This window comes from Phoca vitulina, unplaced genomic scaffold, assembly GCF_004348235.1.
Source record: "Phoca vitulina isolate PV1807 unplaced genomic scaffold, GSC_HSeal_1.0 scaffold20, whole genome shotgun sequence".
In the NCBI taxonomy this organism is placed as follows: Eukaryota; Metazoa; Chordata; class Mammalia; order Carnivora; family Phocidae; genus Phoca; species Phoca vitulina.
This window is the reverse complement of record NW_022589723.1, coordinates 33,544,886-33,572,236: the sequence shown is the minus strand read 5'-3', so window position 1 is coordinate 33,572,236 and position 27,351 is coordinate 33,544,886. Positions and strand designations below refer to the sequence as shown.

At 34.8% G+C, this 27,351-nt stretch overlaps 1 protein-coding gene across 2 annotated transcripts in view; it reads right to left on the bottom strand.

Annotated features, from left to right (window-relative positions):
* The window catches only part of PIAS1 (protein inhibitor of activated STAT 1), a 115,286-nt gene that overhangs the window by 57,423 nt on the left and 30,512 nt on the right, over positions 1-27,351 (bottom strand). For both annotated transcript variants that reach the window (XM_032418037.1, XM_032418038.1), the window contains exon 2: positions 26,774-27,218. In XM_032418037.1, the coding sequence (XP_032273928.1) occupies positions 26,774-27,218 (445 nt within the window). The remainder of the gene's footprint in view (positions 1-26,773; positions 27,219-27,351) is intronic.

Sequence of the window (27,351 nt, the reverse complement as noted above, 5' to 3'; positions counted from 1 at the left end):
AAGGCAGACGCGCAAACCAACTGAGCCACCCAGGTGCCCTGAAGTTTTTTTCTTAAATGTGTATTTTCTCTGGCTAAGTATAAGCATTAAGTATTTACTGTCAACTTTTTCTTGTTTATAAATGTTGGCCACTTTATCTTTCACCATATATTACTATTAACTGTATAACTGCATTTAGATATGGTTTAATAGCCATTTTCAAATCCATTCTACACTATCCTTTCTTTCTTAAATAAAGAATAAAATATTAAAATTTGAAAAAGAGCCTAAATTCATAAACCCAGAAAAGGCTCCAAAGACTATAATTATCTAGTGTAAACATTAGGTATTTAATTACATTTGCCTGTAACTAATTTTATAGTTACAAAAGACAAACTAGAAATTCTAGGCATTTGGGTAAATACTGATTTGCACCCCTAAAATATACTGCGTAAAAGAACTCAATCTTACAAACTATGATGTTTACTTTCCCCTAGGAAGAAATGAATTTCCTTCTGATAAGGATTAAGAGGACTCATGAGATGAAGGTGGTGGCAAGTGAGCCCAAACCTAAGCATACCTGCTATGAAGAGTGATTAGAGGAAAAATACTCTAAGTTAATGGGAAATCTCTGACAAACACCTAAGTTACAAACAAGCAAACATATACAAGTAGCTACTACTGTCCTGGACTCCCATCCCTAAAGTGGGAAGCCTACAGGTTCACATATGAATATGAATATGAAATAGAAATATGAATAACAAGATTACTTTAATGGAGCTGACACCCAGAAGAATGCTCAAGCAAATGTAGATTTCTTAGATTTAGCTCATTCTCAAAAGCATCTTCCCCCTATGGTGCCAAATAATTATAAATAATGCCAGACATTCTGTTTGCCCACAGTTCCCAGGTTAGAAGAAAAGTGTGGTTATCTCAGTCAGTCTGTCTCTGTACCATCCCAAGGAGAGTATCTCACCATGTTATGTTAGTCTTTTAAAGATCCAATAACGATTTTTCACACAATGTCCCCCTAAACATAAGCCAACCTCATCTGTGTTCAAGTAAAGAAAACAGCAATGTGACCCAATACTGGAGGAAAACTTACAGTATTTAGATATGGCACAGTATTGCGACTGATGGAAAATTTCAGGAATTCTCAGCAGTCAGGCTAATATATTGACTTTTACAACCAACTCACTTTATATAAATCAGATTGCTTTCTTTCATTTTACAGATAATATGAGAAGGAAAATAGAAGAGTTTTGTGGGGTTTAATAAGAGGTATATCTGCAGGCCTGCGGAAAAGTGCGACAGTGAGGAGCTAGAGACACCAGGCGCCTAAGAAGGTGGGAGAAGCACGAAAAAACAAATAGGGAGATGCCAAAGACAACTTGCTACTGAAATCTGGCCTGAGCCAGTTTTGTGACAGGTAAGAGAGTATTTTCTTCTTGCTCCTTCCTATACCATGAACCCTCTCCCACTCAGATAATCTAGAAGGTCTAGAAGCAAAGGATACTTTCCTCAGGGGCACAAAGACAGATACTTAACCATCACTTTTATCTTTGATAGGGAAGGAAGGAAAGTACCAGCAGTTCAGTATCTCTAATAGGTATATTCTGGTTTCTTTCTCGTCCTTTCTCCAACTCTAGGTGCAAAGGAATGCACTCTCTTATACACACATAGTCATTTTTGCAGATGCATGTATTCAGAAACTAGGGTACAGAAAATCAACTGGGAAAGGAAATTATCACCTTTAATTGAATCAGTATCTAAACTGTAGTTTGCCATACAGCAAAAATACACTTTGCGATGACCCTAAGTTGAAGAACTGAATTAGACAGGTAATTACCACTTTTTCAAAATAGTAAAATGTTTATTTATGTGAGGTGATTTCTTAGGAATAAAAAAAAATTAGTGTCTATCCTCTAAGTTTATACAGAAAAGTTAATCTATGTAAGGCAATGAGCTATAACAAACCACTATCATTAAAAACTATAATTTCATTTTATATAAAGTTAAAACACATTTCAGAGATTAAGTTAAAAGCACAACAGGGGTAAAACTAGAGGTGACATGCTAGATTGGAAAGCAAAGCAAAAGGAAGCTGCAGACTTAGGCTAACAGAGACTGTTCATGACATAGTAAAAGCTCCAGTGTTTTTATTCTAGTCACACCAAATACAGTATCATTCTTCTCCAAATATTCTTCTGATTTAGCAAATCTAGATCTTATGGTGGGAAGGTGAGAATTAATATGAAAAAACCACCACATACATAAATATAAACTTGTCTTAAAATTGACTTCAAAGTACTCCATGATCTACACAAACATAAGCAAATTACACACAAATACACAAACCATAAATACATAGGGCCTGATTTACTTATCTAAAAATAACCATGGGATGAATTCTAGAGAAACTTCAACTTTAAATAAAAATGTAATACTATCAAGGCTATCTGTTAAACAATAATGTATTATTTATACTAAATAGGGAGTTAACAATCCACATCCTGAGTTAATTTGAAAATCTGAATTTCCTAATCTGCTAGATGGATACAATTACAATTTGACATGTTAAATATTGTTAGAGCTCCAGCTCCACTCTACTGGTTGAACTTTAACTCAATTTTCAATGTATCCATCAGACTTTCTTATCCCCTCCCCACCTACCTTGAGTTGAATGACTACTTCTTAGCTTTGGATTCTATAGACTAGAGTCCTCTCAAAATAATCTGAAGTAAAGCACTAAAGATGAATGTACATTTCTCCAGTGGACAGCAATTCTTTCATAACCATAATTATTCAGTCTATTAAGATTTTGACTCCTATGCAATGAGGGAAAATGCTTCTTCTGTCAATGACTCCTAATGTAAGCTTTAATTGTTAATAGAAAATTTGAGGAATAATCTATTAACACATTTCTAATAAACCAATGAATAAATTAATGAAGGGGGAAAGAGAAACAAGACACACTGATTACATTGAAATTTTATTGATGTGAGTAAGAAGATTTAGGTTTAAATTTTGGTATTTGGGTATTTATTTGGTGTTAGGTAAATTTCAAACAGTAACTTATAAAACAAATAAAAGGGAGAATTCCCAAACCACTAGAAAATGAAAGGGAAACAAAGAAAGCATAATTCATCTCACAGAGGTCAGGAAAGAAAAATAAACGACAAAAAGAAACAAAGATGGCAGAATAAACACCAAATGTAACAGTGAAAACATTACAATAAGTTACATTTTTAGACTGAGTTTTTAAAAAGCCAGCCACAGTCTTGTTATTTATAAAATAGAAACCTGCCACAATCAGATACGTCACACCCACCAGGTTGGCTATAATCAAGACATACAATAACAAGCCTTGACAAGGATGTGGAGAACTAGGAACCCTCACATGTTATTGGTTAGAATGTAAAATGGTGCCACTGCTTTGGAAACGTCTGGCAGTACATCAAATGTTAAATACAGAACTACCACATGACGCAGTAATCCCACTCCTAGGTATATGATGAAGAGAATTAAAAACATACATCCCCACAAAATCTTGTACATGAATATTCATTCACAACAGCAATATTCATAATTTCAAAAGAGCAGAAACAACCCAGATATCCCTCAATGATGAATGGATCAAAACATGTGGTATATCCATACAATAAAATGTTATTTTGCCATAAAAAATGAATGAAGTACTGATACATGCCATAACATGAATGACCCTGGAAACATTATGTTAGGTAAAGGAAGTCAGTCACAAAGATCACATATTGTATGACACCACTTATATGACATGTCTAGAGCAGGCAAATCCACAGAGACAGAAACTACATCATTAGTTCCAGAGGGTGGGGATAGGTGGGAATGGGGAATGGTTGATGAGGGATAAGGGTCTCTTTTTGGGGTGAAGAAAATGTTCTAAAATTGAGAGTGGTGATGGTGGCACAACTCTGTGACTATACTAAAACCAATAAACTGTGTACACTTTGACAGAGTTGATTTTATAGTATGTGAATTATATCTCAATAAAACTGTTATTTAAAAAACAAAAAACACCCTAAAATAAAATGCCAGAAAAGGTTAAAAAAAACAAAGAAAGTTTCTATTAAGCAAATGCTAATAAAAATGAAACTTAAATAAGAATAATGATAAAAAACAAGGTAGACTTCAAGGGAAAAAGTCCAAAAGCAGAAAAAAAAAAATTAGTTTATCTTGAGGCTTTCCCCCTAAGATTGAACTCTAAGAAAGGACTTTCATTCTCAACAGTATTAACACAGTATTGGAATCCCAAACAGTGCGGTTAGGCAAAGTAAATGAATGAAAGGCATATAGATGGTAAAAAGAAATAAAAGTTCCTATTTGCAGATAACATAATAATCTATCTAGAAAATCCCAAAAAATTTACAAAAAAACTTCCTAAAACTAAGAGTGACCTTCAGCAAGGTCACAAGATACAAAATCAACAAGAACAAAAATCAACTATACATCTATATGCTGACAGTGAAAAGCAAAATTCTTAAATACAGTAACATCTATAATCACTCCAAAACGTAAAATACTGAGGTACAGCTCTAACAAACAAGTGCAGGGCTTGTAGACTGAAAATTACAAAATGCTGATCAACAAAATCAAAGATCTAAATAAATGAAGAGACAAACCATGTTCACATACTGGAAGACTCAACATAGAAAAACAATTATCCTTAAATTGATATCCAGGTTTAATGCAATTCCTATCAAAGTCTCAGTAAGATTCTTTTTGTAGATATAGAAGAGATAACTTGAAAATCTGTATGTAAAAAGGCAAAAAAAAAACTAGAATAGCTAAAATAATTTTTAAACAAAAGAATAAAGTTAGAGAAATCACTTTACCTGATTTTTATGGCTTCTTCAATAGCCACAGTAATAAAGATCACGTGGTACAGGCAGAAAACAGACACACGGATCAGTTGAAAAGAAAAAGGACCCAGAAACAGACTCATACAAGTGTGGACAACTAATTTCTGAAAAGGTACAAAAGCAATACATTGCAGAAAGGATATGATTTTCAGCAAATGGTACTGGAGCAATTAACCAGCCATCAAAGAACCTCAACCTAAGCCTCACCTTATGTAAAAAGTAACAACAAATGAGTCACAAATTTAGCGTTTTTTAAAAAGATTTATTTATTTTAGAGAGAGAGCACACACGCAGAGGGGCAGAGAGAGAGGGAGAAAGAGAGAAGCAGATTCCCTGCAGAGTAAGGGGCCCAAAGTTGGGCTTGATCCCAGGACCCATGAGATCACCGAGAGTCAGATGCTTAACCAACTGAGCCACCCAGGCACCCCACAAGTCACAAATTTAAATGTAAAACATAGAAATATAAAACTTTTAGGAAAAAGCATAAAAGAAAATCTTTCAAATCTAAGGTTAGGCAAAGAGTATCCAAACTTGACACCAAAAGTATAATCTATGAAAGAAAAAAAAACTTTTAACTTTGCTCTTGTACAAGACCCTATTAAGAAGATTAAAAAAAAAAAAAACTACGAAGCAGAAGAAAATAATTGCAAACCACATACTCAACAAAGGAATAGTATTTAGAATATATAAAGAATTCAGAAAACTCATTAGTAAAAATACCCAAACACTCCAATTAAAAATGGACGAAAGATGTGAAGAGTACACCCAGATGGCAAATAAGCAAATAAAAAGATGTTTAACGTCATTAACCATTAAGGTAATGAAAATTAAACCACAATGAGGTATCACTACACATCTATCAAAATGGCTAAAACAGAAAATAATGAGAGTACCAAATGCTCACAAGGATGCAGAGAAACTGGATCATTTAGACATGGCAGGTAGTAATATAAAATGGAATAGTGACTGTGGAAAATAATTTTGCAGTTCCTTTTAAAACTAAAAATGAACTTACCATACGGCCCAACAACTGAACTACCGGACATTTATCTCAGAGAAATGAAAACTTATTTCTACACAGAAACTTCTATGAATGGTCACAGCAACTTTATTCATGATAGCCAAACACTGAAAACTATTTAAATGTCCTTCGGTGGGTAAAATGGTCAAATAAATGGTAGTATATCACACAATAAAATAATTCTTAGCAATAAAAAAGAACTACTGGGGCACCTGGGTAGCTCAGTCACTTAAGTGGCCAACTCTTGATTTCGGCTCAGGTCACATGATCTCAGGGTCGTGAGATCAAGCTCTGCGTTGGACTCTGTGCTCAGCGGGGAGTCTGCTTGAGATTCTCTCTCCCTCTCCGCCCGCCATCTGCACCCCACACTCTCTCTAAAATAAATAAATCTTAAAAAAAAGAACTACCAATGTACACCACAACTTGGATGAACCTGAAAGAAATTATGCTGAAGGAAAAAAGCCAATCTTCAAATACATAAAGCATGATTCCTTTTATAAAACATTGGTGAAACACATAATCTACAGATAGAGAACTGATTAGTGGCTGCCAGGGACTAGGGACTGGGGAAGGGGGTGAGTGAAGCTATAAAATGGCAACAAGGAGTCTTGTGGTGTCTTGATTATGGTGGTAGTTACATTACATGAAACTATACATGTAATAAAACTGCATAAACTTGCACACACACAAATGAGTATGTGAATAACTAGTAAAAGTTGAATAAGCCCTGTGAATGTCCATTTCTTGCTTTTGATATTACACTATGATTAGGAAAGAGCTAACAATGGGGGAAGCTGAATGAAGAGTACACAGGACATCCCTCCTGTACACTTGTTTACAATTTCCTATAAATTAATAATTATTTCAAAATCAAAAGGTCAAAAAAAAAAAGAAGAAACACAAGTTATAGACTGAAAAAAAAATCTGCAAACCACATACCTAAGGCCTAGTATCTAGAATACATAAAGCAACTCTCACTACCTACCTATTTAAACACCTAAAATTAAAAAGTGACAATAACAAATATGCTGGTAAGGATGCAGAAAAACTGGACCTCAGATATTGCTAGTATTAGTCGAAAATAGTACAAACTCTGGAAAATGGTTGGTGTTTTTCTCAAAAAATTAAATACACACTTACACATATGATCCAGCAATCTCACTCCTGGGCATATAGCCAAGAAAGAGGAAACTTATGTCCATACTAAAACCTATTTGTGAATGCTTATAACATTATTTATGATAGACAAAAACTGGAAACAATCAAAATGCCCTTCAATAGGTGAAGAGGGCACAGCGATACAACCATACCATGAAATACTACTTAAACAACTAAAGGAATCGATGGCAAATTTCCAACACCAGTCATAAATAAAGTCAAAAGGTATCACACTGGGGGGAAATAAATGGCTGCAATTTATATCACAAAGTGCTAAATTCCTTCTACAAATCAGAGGAAAATTTTCCCAATTTTTAAATGGGAAAAGTTCATGAACGATTCAAATAAAAAGAAATACAATATACATATTTAAAAAAACCTTCACTTTAAGAAAAAAATGAAAGCTAAAACTCTGAGTTACAAATATCCACCTATTATTTTAAAATGATCAAAAAGTATAAAAACACAAGGTATTATTGAAGGCACAGGAGAAAACACACTTTCCATAGCCAAAAGGATTATGAATTAATACAAATCTTCTATGAACGGAAATTTGGCAACAACTATCAAAATTTTAAATACACATTCTACCTCTAGGTATTTATCTTATAAAAATATTTTATACATTTAGACATGTGCACACTGATATATGTTACAAAACATTCTCCGTAGTGCTGTTTTTAAAAGCAGGAAACTACCTAAATATTAATCGGTAGGAGAATATTTAATAAAGCATAGTCCAATCAATCACATAGTAAGTAGATGCTAAAAAAAAAAAAAAGAATGTGGCAAATGTTTGCATATGCAGAGAACTCTCTGGGAAGATAAAAAAAGGAACTGAAAGCAACACCTGTGGTTGAGATAAAGGTAGGAGAGGAACTTCTTTTTCATTATAAAGCCTTTTGTAACTTTTGGTTTTTGTATCAAGCAAATATATTATTGATTCGAAAGTTTTAAAACAAGCAAAAATATTAAGTAAACTAATTCCATGTTAGTGGAGAAATATACAAACAAATCAGCAGTACCGAATAAGATCCAAAAAAACATTCAAAAAAATTTTTGGAGACAATAAGAGCTTTACCCTCCTGTAAGTAAAAATAAAATCTAGAGTTGATTAAAAACACACACACATACTAATGTCAGAAATGGATATGTAAGGCACTTTTAATTTACTCATCTTGAAGAGAGGATAGATCATCAAAAATCAGACAAAATCCAAAGCCACTGTTTAACATATGAAAAGCAATCAATTAGACCATGTTAATACACTAAAGAATAAAGACCACAGAATCGTCTCAATAAATGGACAAAAAGCATTTAAACAAATTCCAACACACTCATGATTTAAAAAAAAAATTCCACAAAAAAGGCATCTATGAAAAAATCTACAGCTAACAGACTCAATGGTGAAAGACTAGATACATTCCCTCTAAAGAGCTATAAGAATGTCCACTCTTCAAATTCAACAGCATATGAAAAGGATTATACACCATGAGCAAGTGGGGTTTATTTGTGGAATGCAAGGATGGTTCAAAATATGAAAATTAATGAATGTACCACATTAAGAGAATGAAAGAAAAAAAACACATGATAATTCCAATTGAGGGAAGGCATCTGACAAAATTCAACACCCTTTCAGGATAAAAACACTCAACAAATAGGAATATAAGGAGACTATTTCAACAAAATAGAGGCGATATATGAAAAACCTACAGCTAACATCACAGTCAATGGTAAAAGACTGAAAGCTTTTTTTCTAAAATCAAGAACTATTAACATTGTATTAGAAAGAAATTATGTACCCAAAGAAATAAAAGGCATCCTATCTGAAAGGAAGAAAATCATCTTTGTTCATACACGACATGACTTATATGTAGAAAACTCTATAAAGATTCCACGAAAAAACTATTAGAATAAACAAACTCATGAAGTTGTAGGATACAAAATCAACACTCAAAAATCAGTTGTGTTTCTAACATTTACAATGACCAATCTGAAAAGGAAATTAAGAAAATAATCCCATTTTTGATAGCATCAAAAAGGATGAAATACTTAGGATAAACTTAACCAAAGAGGTAAAAGACATATGGGGAAAATTACAAAGAAATGTTGAAATCAACACAAATAAATGGAAATACACCCAGTGTTCATGGATCAGAAGACTTAATATTATTAAAATGTCCATACTTCAGTACAGTATTTCACAGTGATCTACAGATTCAGTGCAAACCCTATCAAAATCCCAGTGGCATTTTCTGTAACAAAATCATCTTAAAATTCATATGAAATCTCAAAGGACTCTGAGGAGCCAAAACAATCTTGAAAAAGTCAGAAGCTTCAGTATTTCCTGATGTCAAAACACATAGCAAAGCTATAATAACCAAAACAGTGTGTTACTGGCATAAAGACAGACATACAGACCAATGGAACAGGTTATACCTGCTCAGAAATAAACCCTCACACATCAGGTCAAATGATCTTCAAAAAAAAGTGCTAGGACCACACAATGGGGAAAGAACAGTACCTTCAACAAGTGGTGCTGGGGATGCTAAATATCCACATGCAAAATAATGAGACCTTCCGTTACAATATATACAAAAATTAACTAAAAATGGATTAAAGACCCAAAGCTATAAAACTTCTAGAAGAAAACATGGGGGAGACACTTCATGATAATAGATTTGGCAATGATTTTTTTGGATATAACACCAAAAGCACAGGCAACAGATACGTGGGACTACATCAAACTTAAGATCTTCTACTCATCAAAGGAAACAACCAATAGAATGAAAGGCAACCTATGGAATGGCAGAAAATATCTGGAAATCATATATCTGATCATAGGGTAATATCCAAAATAAATAAAGAACTCCAAAAACTCAACAACAACAAAAAACCCAATTAAAAAATAGGCAAAGGACTTGAATAGATGATTTTCCAAATAAGATAGACAAATGGCCACAAGCACATGAATACATGTTCATCATTATAAATTAATAGAGAAATGCAAATCAAAAAACCACAATGAAATACCACTTCACAGCCATTAAGATAGCCACACAAAAAAAAAAAAAAAAAAGAGAGAGAGAGAGAGAAAATAAGTGTTAGTGAGGATACAGGGAAACTGGAACCCTTGCACACTGTTAGTGGGAACATAAAATGATGCAGCCACTATGGAAAACAGTATGGTGGCTACTCAAATAAATAGAATTACCATATGATTCAGCATTCTCACTTTTTGGATATATATCCAAAAGAATTGAAAGCAGAATCTCAAAGAGATACTTGCACACCATGTTCATAGCAGCATTATTCACAATAGCCAAGAAGTGAAAGCAACCTAAATGTTCATCTACAGATGAATGGTTTAGCCAAATGTAGTATATGCATACAAAGGAGTATTAGCCTTAAAAAGGAAGGAAATCCTGTCACATGCCTCAAGGATGAACCTTGAGGGTGCTGTGTTAAGTGAAATAGGCCAGTCACAAAGACAAATACTGAAGGATTCCACTTAGATTCTAAACTAGTCCAATTTTTAGAAACAAAAAATACAATAGTGGTTACCAAGGGGCTAAGGGTAGGAGAAAATGAGCAATTGTTTAATGAGTATCGTTTCAGTTTTGCAAGATAAAAAGTTCTAGCAGTCTGTTGCAAACAATCTGAATATACTTAACACTACTGAATTGTACACTTAAAAATGGTTAAGAGGGCAAATATTTTACCTCAATTTTTTTTTGAGAGAGAGAGAGCATGAGCAGGAGGGGAGAGGCAAAGGGAGAGGACAGAGAGAATCCCAAGCAGGATCCACACTCAGCTCAACACAGAGAGATCATGACCTGAGCTGAAACCAAGAGTCGGACGCTCAACCAACCGACTGAGCCACCCAGGCGCCCCAACTTTACCATAATTTTTAAAATTAAAAAGGAAATTCGAGGGGTGCCTGGGTGGCTCACTTAGGTGTCAGACTCTTGGTTTCGGCTCAGCTCATGATCTTGAGGTCATGGGATTGAGCCCCATGTCCAGCTCTGCACTTGGCGGCCAATCTGCTGGAGAGTCTCTCTCCCTCTCGCTCTTCCCCTCCCTCTGCTGGCACACACTCTCTCAAATAAATAAATCTTTTTTTTCTTTAAAAAGGAAATTAGACATACCTCATTAAAAATTATATACCCCCCCAAAAGAATGAAGTACTACTGATGCATGCTATAACACTGATGAACCCTGAAAACATCAAGCTAAGTAAAAGAAGCCAGGCACAAAAGGCCATATATTATATGAGTCCATTTATATGAAACAGGCAGAATAGGCAAATCTACAGAGACAGAAAGATGATTAGTGGTTTTCAAGGACTGGGAAGAGAGAGGAATGATTGCTAATCAGTACAGTGTTTCTTTTCAGAGTGATGAAAATTTTTTAAATTAAACTGTGGTGATGGATGCATAACTCCATGAATATACGAAAAAACCACTGAATTGTATACTTTTAACAGGGTGAAATTTACAGTATGTGAACTATATCTCAATGAGGCTGTTATCAAACACCATAAAAGTAATAGCTAACAGATTTAACAACTTGTTTTCAACTTCTGTGTAATGAAAGATTTTATAAATTACATAATAAGGTAAGTAACAAGCTGAGATAAAATATTTACAACATATAATAAAGAGCTGACTAGTATGCAGTACTCACAATAAACAAATCAATAAGAAAAAAACAGACTAGGAGAATGAGCAAGAATATGAACAAGCAATAGGAACTACAATTGGTTAATGATCATAAAAACATTCAACTTTAGCAGTAAGCAAAGGTATACAAATTAAAACAAAATATTTTCATTTTTTCAGTTTACAAAATTTCTTAAATTATTGATAAAACTGTGGGTAATAGGCACTCAAGAATGTTCACAGGAGTATAACTCTTTGTTTTAGGGTCAGGGATGCAATTGACAGTAGCAAATTAGAAATATGATATCCTTTCACCTAGTAAAACTACTTCAGATTTAAAGAAATAACATACATACTATATGTATGTGTTAAATGTTATATATTTAAGGATGTTCACTGGTATAAGTAGCAAAAAAATGGAAACAACCTGTATGTTCATGGAAAGGAGAAAGCTTAAGTTTATGATTATACATGATACATTCTGAAGGAGTTCAAAGAAATGAGGTGACCTTTATGGGAAGGTATGTATATACCCTGACCCTTGAACAACACAGAGGTTAGGGGCACTGACCCCAATGCAGCTGAAAATATGCATATAACGGAACTCGCCCAAAACTTTTCTAATAGCCTACTGTTGACCAGAAGCCTTACTGATAACATAAACAGTCAACACATTTTGCATGTTATATGTATTATATACTGTACTCTTACAATAAAGGGAGAAGAAAGCATAAGGAAAATACATTTACAGTGCAGTACTATATTTATCCAAAAAAAACCAAAAAAACAAAAAAACTGCATTAAGTGGACCCATCCAGTTTAAACCATGTAGTTCAAGGGTGAAATGTACTATGACACTAAATACAATTCAGATCTGGGCTGTGGAAATTCTCTATTTTTAATGAGCACCTTCAGTAATTCTGATTCCACTATTCATAAAACAAAAATGTTAAATTCATGATCCCTGGTAAATAAAATCCCTTTCATTTTTATTCTTAGGTTATGTCTTTTAGTTTACTTGGTCTTGTATTTCTAAGATGAACTAATGGATTTTTTATTCCTCCACTAAATCATGAACTCCTTGAAGAACCATGTCTTTTTTCTAAGTTTTTAGTTATTCATTTAAGTAATCTTTATACCCAACATGGAGCTCAAACATACAACCACAAGAACAAGGGTCACACGTTATTCTGACTGAGCCAGCCAGGCAGCCCAAACCATGTCTTAGTCTTTCCCAGCAACCAAAATGGTGTTTGGCACAAAAGGCACTTAATAGGGCACCTGAGTGGCTCAGTGATTAAGCATCTGCCTTCAGCTCAGGTCATGATCTCAGGGTCTTGGGATTGAGTCCCATGTCGGGCTCCCTGCTCAGCCGGGAGTCTGCTTCTCACTCTGCCTCTGCCCCTCCCCACTGCTTGCGGGCTCACGCTCTCTCTCAAATAAATAAAATCTTTAAAAAAAAAAAAAAAAAAACCAGGGTGCCTGGGTGGCTAAGTTGTTAAGCGTCTGCCTTCGGCTCGGGTGATGATCCTGGGGTCCTAGGATCGAGCCCTGCATCAGGCTCCCTGCTCTGCGGGAGGCCTGCTTCTCCCTCTCCCACTCCCCCTGCTTGTGTTCCCTCTCTCGCTGTCTCTCTCTGTCAAATAAATAAATAAATCTTAAAAAAAAAAACAAAACCAAAAGGCACTTCAATAAATATTAGTTGAATGAATAAATTTTTAAAAAAAGATTTTATTTACTTGAGAGAGTGCACGTGAGAGAGAGAGAGCAGACTCCCCACTGAGCAGGGAGGCTGACGTGGAGCTGGATCCCAGGACCCTGAGATCATGACCTGAGTTGAAGGCAGATGGTTAACCAACTGAGCCACCCAGGCGCCCCTGAATGAATAAATTTTTAAAAACCAAGAATAATTTTTAAAGTTATGTTGTTTAAAAAGTCACAAATTTCTTGGCAGGAAGGGATGGAGAAGATTCTACTTCTATGACCATGGGTATTCACATAAAAAGGAAAACATACTTTATTAAGATCTTTGTTCTTTTGGAGTGTTTTACAGTGGCTTGATCCATATGAAAAGGATAAAAATCAGAAAAAGAAAAAAAAGAGAGAGAAAGAACTGAAGAAAATTACCAAAAGAAATAAGGAGTGTTCTATAACTCCATTTTATTTCTCTTTCATTCAAGTAATTTTAGAGGAACTTAAAAAAATTCATTTTTTCTCTACTCCAAAATATTAAAAATCATCAGAAAGACTTTGAGATTAACTACAAATACATGACACTTTAAGAGAATGAATGTTAGCAAAAAACTAAAACCTAGACACCACTGGAAAAAAGTTGAGTTTTCTTTAAAATATTTGGGTATTGCATTATGAAGGGTCTATAATTTTAACATATTTTTTTTTAAATCTAAGGGCTAACATCTAGAGGTAATAAATCGGAATTCCTCATATGTGCTGTGAATTTCATACAAGTCCAAATTGATTTGTTGAAATAAAACTCCATTTCACGGTGGCGCCTGGGTGGCTCAGTCGTTTGGCATCTGCCTTCGGCTCAGGTCATGATCCCAGGGTCCTGGGATCGAGCCCCGCATCGGGCTCCCTGCTCTGCGGGAAGCCTGCTTCTCCCTCTCCCACTCCCCCTGCTTGTGTTCCTTCTCTCACTGTGTCTCTGTCAAATAAATAAACAAAAATCTTTAAAAAAAAAAAAACAAAAACTCCATTTCACTTATAGTGTGTGCTGGTAAAGATTATCATGTAAAATTAAAATCTCAAACACTCTTTCAATGTATGTATATGGAATACAAAAACACTTTCAATAGTACTCCAAAAGTAGATTTCAAAACAGTGATCCCATTTGTAGATCCAATGAATTTTTTTTTTTAAAGATTTATTTATTTATTTGTCAGAGAGAGAGAGAGAGAGAGCACACAAGCAGGGGGAGCGGTAGGCAGAGGGAGAAGCAGGATCCCCACTGAGCAAGGAGACAGATGTGGGACTCAATCCCAGGACCCGGGGATCGTGACCTGAGCCGAAGGCAGACTCAACCAACTGAGCCACCCAGGCGTCCCACAATGAATTCTACTAAAGAAAAAATTCAAGTTTTTTTCCTAAATAAAATTGAGAGCAAAAGACGTTATAAAACGGATAACGTACTTGAAAGAACAATTTAAAAAACCTTTTTATTTTTAATATCTTATGTTATATAATAGGAAGAACACTGGCTTTGGAAGCGAACTTGTATTCAAATTCTGGCCCCATCACTTAAGTTTTGTGAATTACCTTGTGCAGACCTCAGCTACTTCTTACGAAATATTTAGGCTATTGGTCTAAACTTCCAAAGTTGTTTGGAAGCTTAAATGAGATAACAAATATAAAGCTCCTAGCTTAATGCTTGTCCAAGTTGGTGTCCAATAATTTTTATTTATGTATCTCATTTCTCTCCCTAACTCATATATTAAAGACTTCATGATAATCATTTTTTAAAAGATTTATTTATTCATTTTAGAGAGAGGGAGAGAGAAAATCCTCAAGTACACTCCCCACTGAACCTGACATGGGGCTGGATCCCAGGACCTTGAGATCATGACCTGAGCCCAAATCAGGAGTCAGCCACTTAACTGACTGAGCCACCCAGGCACCCCTTCATAATAATCATTTTTAACTCAGCCTTAAAATATTCTACATAGGGGCACCTGGGTGGCTCAGTTAAGCGTCTGCCTTCGGCTCAGGTCATGATCCCAGGGTGCTGGGATGGAGCCCTGCATCAGGCTCCCTGCTCAGCGGGAAGCCTGCTTCTCCCTCTCCCACTCCCCCTGATTGTGTTCCCTCTCTCGCTGTGTCTCTCTCTGTCAAATAAATAAAATCTTTAAAAAAAAAAAAAAAATTCTACATAGTTAGCTATATCACAGGTTAAGTGTTTTCTATTATTGGATATTTAGGTTATTTCTAATTTTTGTATTAGTAATAATGTTACAGTGAATATTCTTAGACTTTTGGTTCCCAAAGGTGGAATTAATAGATCAGAAAGTATTTTTTTCAAGATTTTATTTATTTGAGAGAGAGAGAGACAGACAGAGATAGCGACAGAGAACACTAGCAAGCACAAGCTGGGAGGAAAGGGAGAAGCAGGCTCCCCACTGAGCAGGACACCTGACGTAGGGCTCACACCTGACGTAGGGCTCACACCTGACGTAGGGCTCGATCCCAGGACCCTGGGAACATGACCTGAGCTGAAGGCAGACGCTTAACTGACTGAGCAACTCAGGCGCCCCTCAGAAGTATTTTTAAGCTCTTGCTACATATTGCCAACCTGTACTCTCAAAGAGCTGATATTGCTACCAGCAGTTTATATACATTTTAACAAATCTTATCAATATGGGACAGAAATATATATTTTTATATCTAGTACTACAGACAAGATTTAAAACCTTGATGTTTCCTAGTTGCATTTCCTCTTTACTAACATACTAACTTTCCCTATTCATACATTTTGCCTAATAGAATCTTAGTAGACTCCCCCATATTGATTTGTGAGAGTTCTTTCCTTTAGTCTTATGTTTGATTAAAATATTTTCTATTTGGTATTTACTTTTATACTTGGGGTTTTTTTAAAAAACCATGATGCACACATAGAGGTTTAACATCTTTATGTAATCAACTCTATCCATCATTTTCTTTGTGATTTCCTAAAATTGTATATAAACATAAATTGCTAACTTTACATTTAAAGTTTATGTGGTATAGGGACGCCTGGGTGGCTCAGTTGGTTAAGTAGCCGACTCTTGGTTTCAGCGCAGGTTGTGATCCTGCGGTCATGTGACTGAGCCCCGAGCTGGGCTCTGTGCTCAGCGTGGAGTCTGCTTCAGATTCTTATTCCTGCTCCCTCTCCTTCCTGCTCATGTGCTCTCTCCCTCACGCTCTTTCAAATAAATAAATAAAATCTTTAAAAAGATAAAGTTTATGTGGGGAGGTGGTGAAAAGCAGCATAAAATGTTATGAGTATTTATATTATACACAAGTGATTTTCCCTTCTGATCCATCTTATGTATTAAAATCATTAATTCTAAAATTAAAACAAAATTTAAGAGGAGAAATAAAATATTCAAAAATACGGCTGTAAAATAAACAGTGAAGCAAAATTCTAGGAACTGCAAAGGACATGTAGAAATAATTTAGCCTTTTTATTTTTACCTACCTTAAAGTGATTTAATTCTAACATTACATTCAACATCCAGCTTCTTTTGAACTGCAATATCCCCATATCTGGCACATCTAAAGCTTATTTACATTTTTGTCTTTATAAATTTAGCAGCAGTAGTGCCAAAGAATTAGAACTAATCTCTGCTCAAATCTGCAAGTACTGTAGCAATAAAGTAGTATGGCTCAAGAAAAGCAATGGCTTAAAATTATCTTCCAGTCACCCAGATATCTACTGACAAATTTCTTTAAAAAAAAAAAAAAAAAAAAAAAAGGAAAGAAGGGGCCCCTGGGTGGTTCAGATGGTTAAGCATCTGTCTTCGGTTCAGGTCATGATCTCCAGGTCTTAGGATCAAGCCCCAAATTGGGCTCCCAGCTCAGTGGGGAGTCTGCTTCTCCCCCCTCTCTTTGCCTCTCCCCCTGCTTGTGCTCTGTCTCTCTCTCTCTCAAATGAATAAATAAAATCTTTTTAAAAATAAAAATAAATATATATACATATATATTTAAAAAAAGGAAAAAAATGGATTGCCAAAATTGGGTTCTTCCTTTGATGGACCATCCTACCTGCCCCGTGATTACCACACCCAAGTCCTCCAGCTAGCTGGTCTGCAACTCATATGAAACTCTATTTGTGCTGGGGAGACTGGGCCAAAGTAGTGTAGAACCCACTGGCAAAGTCTGAAATGCTGCATTTCAAACACCATATATACTATATGTCTGATCTTTAAATTCCATCCCAGTAAAATCTTATATGTTGGATTTCTTTGTTAAACTGTACGTCCTTGCTTCTGAATCTAAACGGCTGGCTCATTAATGTCACAATTTAAGATTTTTGATTTCATATTTACAATTACACAGAGCGGTTCTTTACTGATTCTGACTGTCAAGATGCCTTTCCAACCCAAAGAAGTCTTTCATTCTTAGTTCCCAAGAACTAAGAACCCTTAAAAACAAACACACCTATTTACTAAACACAGATGCCTTCGGGCTTCTGGACCACTATAGAAACATTAATCAAAATATTAAATAAGAAGACAGAATATTATCTACAAAGGAATATAGATTTAGAAGGTAAACCTTAGATTTTGTTTTGAAAGTCAGAAGCCAGTGCTGCCAAATTAGGAAGAAAAGTTTCTTGGAAAAAAACCCACCTACAGAAAAAATTAGTGCTCTGATTTTCCAAAATTCAAGTACAGAAGAGCACAGCTTGTATTGAATTGTTAGAAGGCAAATTTTCTAAAAGCACAGAAGAGTGAATCATAAAACCTGTGAATGCCCTTTCCAATACTTATCAGAGCCTGCGTCCTTGAATTTGCATCACCTTATCTCCAGGCAGTGGCTATCAGGCCTGTGGAGGAAGGCAAACTCAATTATAAAAAAATGAGAGGAGAAGGAAACTGTGAAATCTAATCCAATGCCAGAGGAGCCCTTGGCAGAAAACACTGGTAACCAACGTTATTAAGATATAGCAGAAACCTTACCCGTGCTGCACAAAACAAGATGGATCATTTTAACTATTTAAAAGTGCTGAAGCATCTGCTGCCTTTCTTCCTAAGGCAAAACCCAAATTTATACACACACACACACACACACTACACACACATCCATATATATGAATTTTATATATATGAATTATATATATATGAATTATATATTTCAAACCTTTTCTATAAATTATTCATACATCTTCCCAAGCCTAAAATAATTGTCATTTTCTATATAGAAGTGTTCTATTTTAAAAAGGAAAGAAATCAACCTAGCTTTGTAAAATACTGAGACTATAAACCCAATATACCTAGGTTGTTGGTCTTCCCTAGGAAGTATCGGTATATTGTCCCACAATGAAGTTAGAACTAGTTGTAACAAAGCTCAGGAAAATCCAAATATATGTAACCCAGACGAAAGATATTCATGGTGTTTAATGCAAAAGACTGTTTAACAAACATTAAAACTTAAACAGAAGCCACCTTCCAAGATTTCAAAAGAGAAAGATAGGGGGCGCCTGGCTGGCTCAGTTGGTAGAGTATGCGACAGTTGTTAAGTTGTAAATTCCCCATGTTGGATGTAGAGATTCCTTAAAAATAAAATCTTAAAAAAAAAAAAAATGATAGGGCGCCTGGGTGGCTCAGTTGGTTAAGTGACTGCCTTCGGCTCAGGTCATGATCCTGGAGTCCCTGGATCGAGTCCCACGTCGGGCTCCCTGCTCGGCAGGGAGTCTGCTTCTCCCTCTGACCCTCCCCCCTCTCATGCTCTCTCTCTCTCTCTCATTCTCTCTCTCAAATAAATAAAAAAAAACTTTAAAAAAAAATGATAAAACATAAACAAGTGACTTGTTTAATCACAAACTGAAGAAATGACATCCATGTGATCAATTAAAATGTGTCTTAGTATTCCAGATACTTCAGTCTGCAGCATCCAAATGCTTTCCAAAAAATATTACATGTTAAGAATTGAGGAGGACCAAGAGGAGACCATCTTCACAATTTCCAATTTTTTATGATAATTCTTAGTTAAAAACCAGATTTCAGAGAAAATGCCTGTGAATTTACTTCATTTTATCCTTTTATTTACAGTCCGTGTCCTCAATGAGAAAAGAATTAAACTATAATGAGTTCTAAAGACTACAAACATAAAATTGTATGATTAAAAACATCATTAATTTATTAGTTCCTTACTTCTTCTAAACTTCTTCCCATCTACCCCTCTCAAAGAGGTGACAGGAAGATAAAAGTAGTTTTTCTTTTTTTTTTTTTTTTTTTTTTTAAAGAGAGAGGGCATGTGCCAGCGGGGAACGGAGGGGGTCAGACGGAGAGAGAGAAACAATCTTAAGCAGGCTCCACACCCAGCACAGAGCCCGAAGTGGGGCTCCATCTCACAACCCTGAGATCACGCATGACCCGAGCCAAAATCAAGAGTCTGATGCTTAACCAATTGAGCCACCCAGATACCCCAAAAGTAGCTTTCTTTAAAAACAAACAACAAAAAACACCTCAACCATAAAAATTATGATCCACATTATTCCTCCAAAGACGAAATCACTTAAATTATTCTCAAGAGAACAAATAAACTTCTAATATCCTTGTCTTTGGAGAGTTAAGTAAGAATGGTCGCAAAAGAAAATCAGTAGAAACCCTCTTACTGGCCTGCTCTTAACTGAACTGATGTTCTCCGTTGCCTCTATACATCCTGACTGGTGCTCTGGCAAGCTGACTGCTTGTACCAACAGACCACTTTCCAGTGCAGAAGCACTGGGGAGCCAGAGGTGTTTATTCTCAAACCTGTGTATGCCAGTTGCACTTGCAATTATGAAACTTAAATATTATAAAACTGATGAAATATAAGTGCAAAAAGAAAGAGTTGCTGTTTTTATGAACACTAAGCTGAATGCTCTGCAAAGACCTAACAAAAGCAAGCTGCTTTAAAAAAAAATGCAATTAAATTAAGTGAGTGGTATAACTATAAAAGACTTTTTTCCCAAGTTGTAACAGATTCTGCAAATTGCTGCACAAAAGTCTTTAAAAAAAAAAACCACCAAAACTAAAACTGGAAAACCTACAGTCTCAAAGAAAGGCCCTGACCTACACCAAAAGACTGGCAAGTGGATATACATTAATATGTTTTACATTAAAATAAAATGTTTAAGTTATTAAATATCATTTTTATCAGTTGGTTTTAATCTGGTTAAGAGAAAATGTTGTATCCTTTGGTAATCAAGTAGAACACTGAATGAGAACATCAGAAATAATGCTCAACAATTATTATTCCTCATACCAATCTATGGGAAATCCATAGACACATGATATGAACTTATTCAGATGTACTACTTAAGACTTTTAAAAACCTGAGAAGGGGGGTACCTGGCTGGCTCACTCAATAGAGCACGTGACTCTTGATCTTGGGGTTGTGAGTTTGAGCCCCCCTTTGGGTGTAGAGATTACTTAGAAATAAAATCTTTTAAAAAATGAATTAATCAATGAAAAATAAAAACCTGAAGACATCCCTTGAGAAGGTATAATTTGGCTTAAATTTGATATAAAGCAAACCTTGCGATGACTCAATAAACTTTTACACAAGTACTCTAAATGAAGACAAAGCTGTTTTCTGTTAGCCTTTGAAATAATTAAAACTATTAAAAATATTTAAAGGCACCATTTTTAAAAAATGTAGTTGCTCTTTCAAAAATTTACCTGAGTCAAGGAAAACAGAAATAACTAAAACACTAAACATAAAACTGAGTGTTAATGGATGTTTACCCATGTCTGAGTCAAACCAAACATTCTTTTGATCGCTGTGAAAATATTTTCTGTTTTTGCCATGATGTTCTAACACAGGCCAACCAACATAACCAATATAAACAATAATACTCTAAAAAAAACCCAAAACAATACACTCTAAACAATTTTATTATTCTAAATAAAATATTAAAGAACTGAAGGAAAATCTCTTGCCTCTGAACGAACATAACAAGGTAATTTTAATCCAAAATGACTTGTCCTTTTGACTTTCATAATTGTAAATTCGATAGCTGAGCAGCACCAAGAGTGACACATTGTACAAATAAGATATTTCAAACAAAGTACACTTCTAACACATGGTGCTCAGTATACTATGAAGATTAAAATTTCCTGTGCCCCATTTTTTATTGATATGGATCAACAATGTATGTGGCTAAGAATCTCCTAGGTTAAGTCAGTTAGTATGTGAGATTCTCCTCTTCATTAAAACAAAATCAGAAATAAACACAAACACATACACACACAAAACAATGACTGACTAGAACACAACAGAAATATTTTTAAATTACTCTCTGAAGTAAGTAGTGTCTGTGGATTTAAACATGTGATATATATTAAACATGTGATATATATATCTTTGTAATTAGGGGAAAAAATGTAGAGTATATTAAATATCCAAGTCACTGATTGACCATAGGGATCAGAATGGGGGTGGAAACAATAAAGGGGAGGATACCTCTTTTCTCCCTACTCTATTTCCCATCCCTACCATAAGCCACTATTTATGATAGATAACGTGGTATGCCTTGGTTGTATTTGAATGGTAAAATGATTAAAATTCACTGAATTACAGTGAAGTAAAAGACTCTATCTACTGTATTTAAATAAACTGGAGAGCTAATAAATGTTTACCGAACTACCATGTAACAAATTCATAGATAGCTATTATGGGAATATATAGATGAATACAGCAGAACCCTACCATTTTGAGGAACTAACAACAAAATGTTATAAGAACATGCAAGAAAGTGAAATCAATTCTGGATGGGGGAAGGAACAGACAGATATAGGGGGAAATCTTAGAAAGATTCATGGAAAAGGTTTTAAAGCATTTAAAATAAGCCTAATAGAACAAATAGGATTTTGGGGCGCCTCGGTGGCTCAGTTGTTGGGCGTCTGCCTTCAGCTCGGGTCATGATCCCAGGGTCCTGGGATCGAGCCCTGCATTGGGCTCCCTGCTCCGCGGGAGGCCTGCTTCTCCCTCTCCCGCTCCCCCCTTGTGTTCCTGCTCTCGCTATCTCTTTCTGTGTGTCAAATAAATAAATAAAATCTTTAAAAAAAAACAAAACAAAAAAACCCCCAGGATTTTAATGATAGGCAAAAATAATGAACCAAGCATTTTACTTTACAACCACCTTTACTTCATCTCCCAATTCTTCTAGTTAACTAAGGACAGTGAAAAGAACTCTCTTTAATATGTGGTTCCAAAATGGAAGACTTAAATTAAATTACTCATTGTTCAAGAAATAACAAAATGAGTTTAAGAATGGATAAAAATTACCTAATAAAACTGGGGATACCAAAACTACTGTGATTTTGGCTAGAAACATGAACCATACAGAAAACCATTCAAGTTACATCAGAACATCTCAAAATCCATTTAAATCTAATGGTTAAGGCCAAAAGGGGGGGTGAAAAATTAAATTTACTTGTCACATTCTGGACTCAAGTGATAATTGTGATGAACTAGCTGGCTATAGGTCAAAACTAACTCTTGTGAGCTTGTAATGATTTTAAATATATATATATATATATATATATATGTTTAGAAACAAAGAGAATGTCAGAAGCCATTTAATTTTTCAAAAAATACTGTTTTCCTATATTCAAAACAAATGATCTACCGGCAAAAGTAATCCTTTAGAAAAGTGAATTCTGTGATGAAGTAGTCACGGAAGACTGAAGGAGAAACAGTCTTTTAATAACATTAAAGCATCTTATAGATTCTTTTATTTTGTTCTTTGCCAAATAGGGCTTTAAAAGATATTCATCCTAAACTCTGCAAATTACTCAAAATCTTTTTTCAATAAATCTTTTTCATATTCACTGAACATTCCCTCCCCTGAATATTTACTGAATCAATAAACCTCCACAAATTACTTTCTGGTAAGATCGTTTTATGCATAACGAAAATGATGACTTTTCTTTCTATGGTAACAATGAGAAATTAGAAATCTATTTATATACCACCAAGCAATTCTGTAACACCTATTTATTGTGTGTATACCACAGACAATGGATTTATTCAATAAAAACTAGTATTCAAATCAAATTATACTTTAAATATACAGTCAATTTTTTTTTTTTTTTTAAGATTTTATTTATTTATTTGACAGAGGGAGACACAGCGAGAGAGGGAACACAAGCAGGGGGAGTGGGAGAGGGAGAAGCAGGCTTCCCGCCGAGCAGGGAGCCCGATGCGGGGCTCGATCCCAGGACCCTGGGATCATGACCTGAGCCGAAGGCAGACGCTTAACGACTGAGCCACCCAGGTGCCCCTACAGTCAATTTTTATTATGTGTGGTAATTGTTATATAAAGTCACCACAAACAATGAATTAGTGAACACTGAACCATTGCTCCTAGGGAATACACAGGGCTAGGTTCCTGCAAGCCCTGATCACATTTTCATCAACTAATCACTATGTAACCTTGTTTTAGATACATTTCTGTTCAAGGACACCTTATTTAATATATAATTTATGTATTACTTAATAATAATTTTAATTTAATAATATAATTCATTAACACTGACCTCACAGCCAATAGCATTAATTCATGTCTGAACAAAACTGAATACATATGTATTTTTTCTCCATTAGGTACATCACAGCCTTTTTGCATTTAGGAACACTAGACAGAGCTTCAGCACTATGGTTGGGGGCTATTTAACACTGAAATCACTAACAAAAAGCACAAAAATGCAAAAAAAACATGGCACTAAATAGAGCACAAAAGAGGACATGTCCTTACAGTATGAGAGCTGAAAACAAGAAGGCAAGAATCACCTTGTGTGAAAGTGCGAGTCAGAAGACTCAAATACGTCCATAAATAACCATGAAACTGTTGTAATGATTTTGGACTTACAGATAAATGAGATAGCAGACATTCACAAACACAGAATGTGCAAATAACGAGAATTGACAGTACAAAGAAAGCCTAATTAAATAAATCTCATGGGAAATATTTGAGTACTTCAATCCAGTCAATTTTATAAATACAAGGGTTTACTTACTGGTCATCAAGGATGGGAAAAACTTTATAGCATTGTTTTTAAATTATCACACAAAAACACCAGATTGAAGCAATTTATAAGTTTCCAGATAAAGAATAAAGATGGAAAAATTTATTTAAAATTTACTGCCGAGGGACGCCTGGGTGGCTCAGTTGGTTAAGCGTCTGCCTTCAGCTCAGGTCATGATCCCAGGGTTCTGGGATCGAGTCCTGCATTGGGCTCCTTGCTCAGTGGGGAGCCTGCTTCTCCCTTCTCCCTTCTCCCTCTATGCTCTCTCTCTGTCTCAAGTAAATAAACAAAATTAAAAAAAAAAAAAAAAAAAAAAAAGCAGTAAGATACAAAATTTAAATTATGATAGAAAAAGGCATGAAAAGACTGTCAGTGTAGACAATTAGAAATTAACACAACAAATATATTCAAGCAAAGTACCTCAGTGAAATAAAAATTAACTTAAAATTCTCTCAATTCTAACTTACTTAAACTATTATCCAGTACAACTATAATTTGTGTCCAGTTTGCATTTCTACTCTTTATAACAAAATTTAGATACATATATAAACATCATCTATTCACACTGGTACCTGAAATTTGTATTACTGAAAATGAAAACAGCAAGATACATTAATTAAGACCAGAAGAGAATCTGAGAACTGGGAATCAAATCAAATAAAAGCCACCAACATTTTTTTCCTTTTAAATTTCAGATGATATTCACTATAGCACAGTTTTTGGCAGCAAAAAACTAGAAAAATCTGTGTTTTAACAGAGGACTTATTTAAATCATGGAATAGTATATAGTTTTTTAATAAGAAATGAGCTAGAATGTGTGTGTGTATATATATATATGCATCTGCTCACATACTGTATGTGTGTATACATGGCCTTCAATTAAAAATGTGAAACAAGACAGACGAGAGATGTCTATATTAGGGGAAAAAAAGGCAAGTCACAGAATACGGTGTAAAGTATGACTCCTTCTTGAAAAACAAGAAATGTAACTTGTTTATATATGCATACACACTGAACCACTAATGAGGAAGGGACTTTGACACTTTCATTTTTTATAATAAGCATGTATAAGTTTTATAAGCATACAATGGGTTCTTGACAAGTGTTAGATTACCTTGTTATAGTTATTTTTAAAATAAAATAATGCGATATAAAATTCATGTTGTTTGAAAATGATTCCTATAAACTTATTCAGGTAAATCCTGTTAAATATAATTAAAAACAAACATTTCCCAATTCAAAGAATTTCAGTATGTTCTCAAAATTTAACACTAACCAATCCCCCCAAGCTGAAATGTTTATTGATTTATAACAAGGGTCAGCAAACTTTTTCTGTAAACATCAGACAGTAAATATTTTAGGTTTTGCAGACAAACATGGTCTCTGCTACGTATTATTCTTTTTGTTCCTGTCTTTGGTTTTTTTAACAACCCTTTGGGAATATAAAACACACACACACACACACACACACACACACACACTAGCTTATTAGATCCACAAAAAACAGACCACAGGCTGAATTTGCCTTGCTGGCCACAGCTTGTCAACCACTAATTTATGACAATAAACCAGCAACTGGACATCTGATATCTTAAATATATTATGACAAAGGTATCAGAAATCACAACAGTTTTATTCTACGTTAAATAAAGCAAGGTAGTATTGGAGAAATTAAAATTACAGGTCAATTAATACACTGAATTCTATTAATATGTTAGATATGAATCAAACGATGATAAAACACAGCAAATAAAATTTTAAGTATTCGTATTATAAAACCATGATCATGTATGCACCTGCAAAGCACACATATCCACTTGAAAAAGTAAGCTGAAACTGAAATACTACACATCAAAGCTTAAATCTCCTTTTATAATAATTAAAACCATTTACTCATTCAAATAATCAAAACTAGCAGTCATTTGTTTTATATGTCATCAACCGTTGAAAATTAAGAATTGAATTCAGAGGCTGGTAGTATTACTAGGTTTTTTTTAATTTGTAAGGGTTATTATAAAATATTAATCAACAATCTAAAATATTACACTTTAAAAGTTTATATTCTGGGAACCTTTTTAGTATTTACTGTGTCAGCAACCATCACTGGAAACGTGACTATACTTTTTTTCTTTGCCTAAAAGATAGCTTTTATATATTTGATTTTGTTTAAAACTGAAAGATCCTTATTGTAATCTGAATGCTACTACCAAAGGAAAATTCCACTATGAATAATAAACTGGGTCAAATTGAAACTCTAAAATGAAAATGTATCTCCCCACCCCCACCCCGAGTAACCAAATAACCATTATAGAATAATCTTACCTAGACTGGTGGGTTTTATCAGTTCATCCAGTAAATCATAAAATGGTAATTTTTGAAGTTTTATATCCGGATGGACTGGGTGAAGAGCTGACGTAAGATGTGGAAGTTCCAGTTCATGTTTAGGTCCCAGAAGAGAAACAGGGAGTAACGGTGATGATGCAGGGTGACCATCATAAGTGAGTTGTGGAATGGTAGATGGAGACAAAGTTGCTGGCATAGGACTTGAATGGACATTGGGGATGGACAAGTCCGCGGGCGTCATGATTTTCTGGGGGAACCTCCGCCTATAGAGTTCTTTAATTTTCATTTGTACAGCAGGACTGCAGCCAGCCTTTAGCAAATGCAGGGCTTTTGTGAGAAGTTCGTGTTTGCGTCCGTGCTTGTTTCTCCCAGCGTAGCCCAACAGTACTTGGAGTTCAGAAACTCTAAGGCTCATAACCATTTGCTTAGAGACAAAACAAAATGTAAAACGTTAGTATTCCAATAGTATAATTTACAACATTAAACAATACTTTATTCTAACCCTTTCCCCTCATGGTTTACTTTAAAGGCCAGCTCAGTTATAATCAATTCTAGTT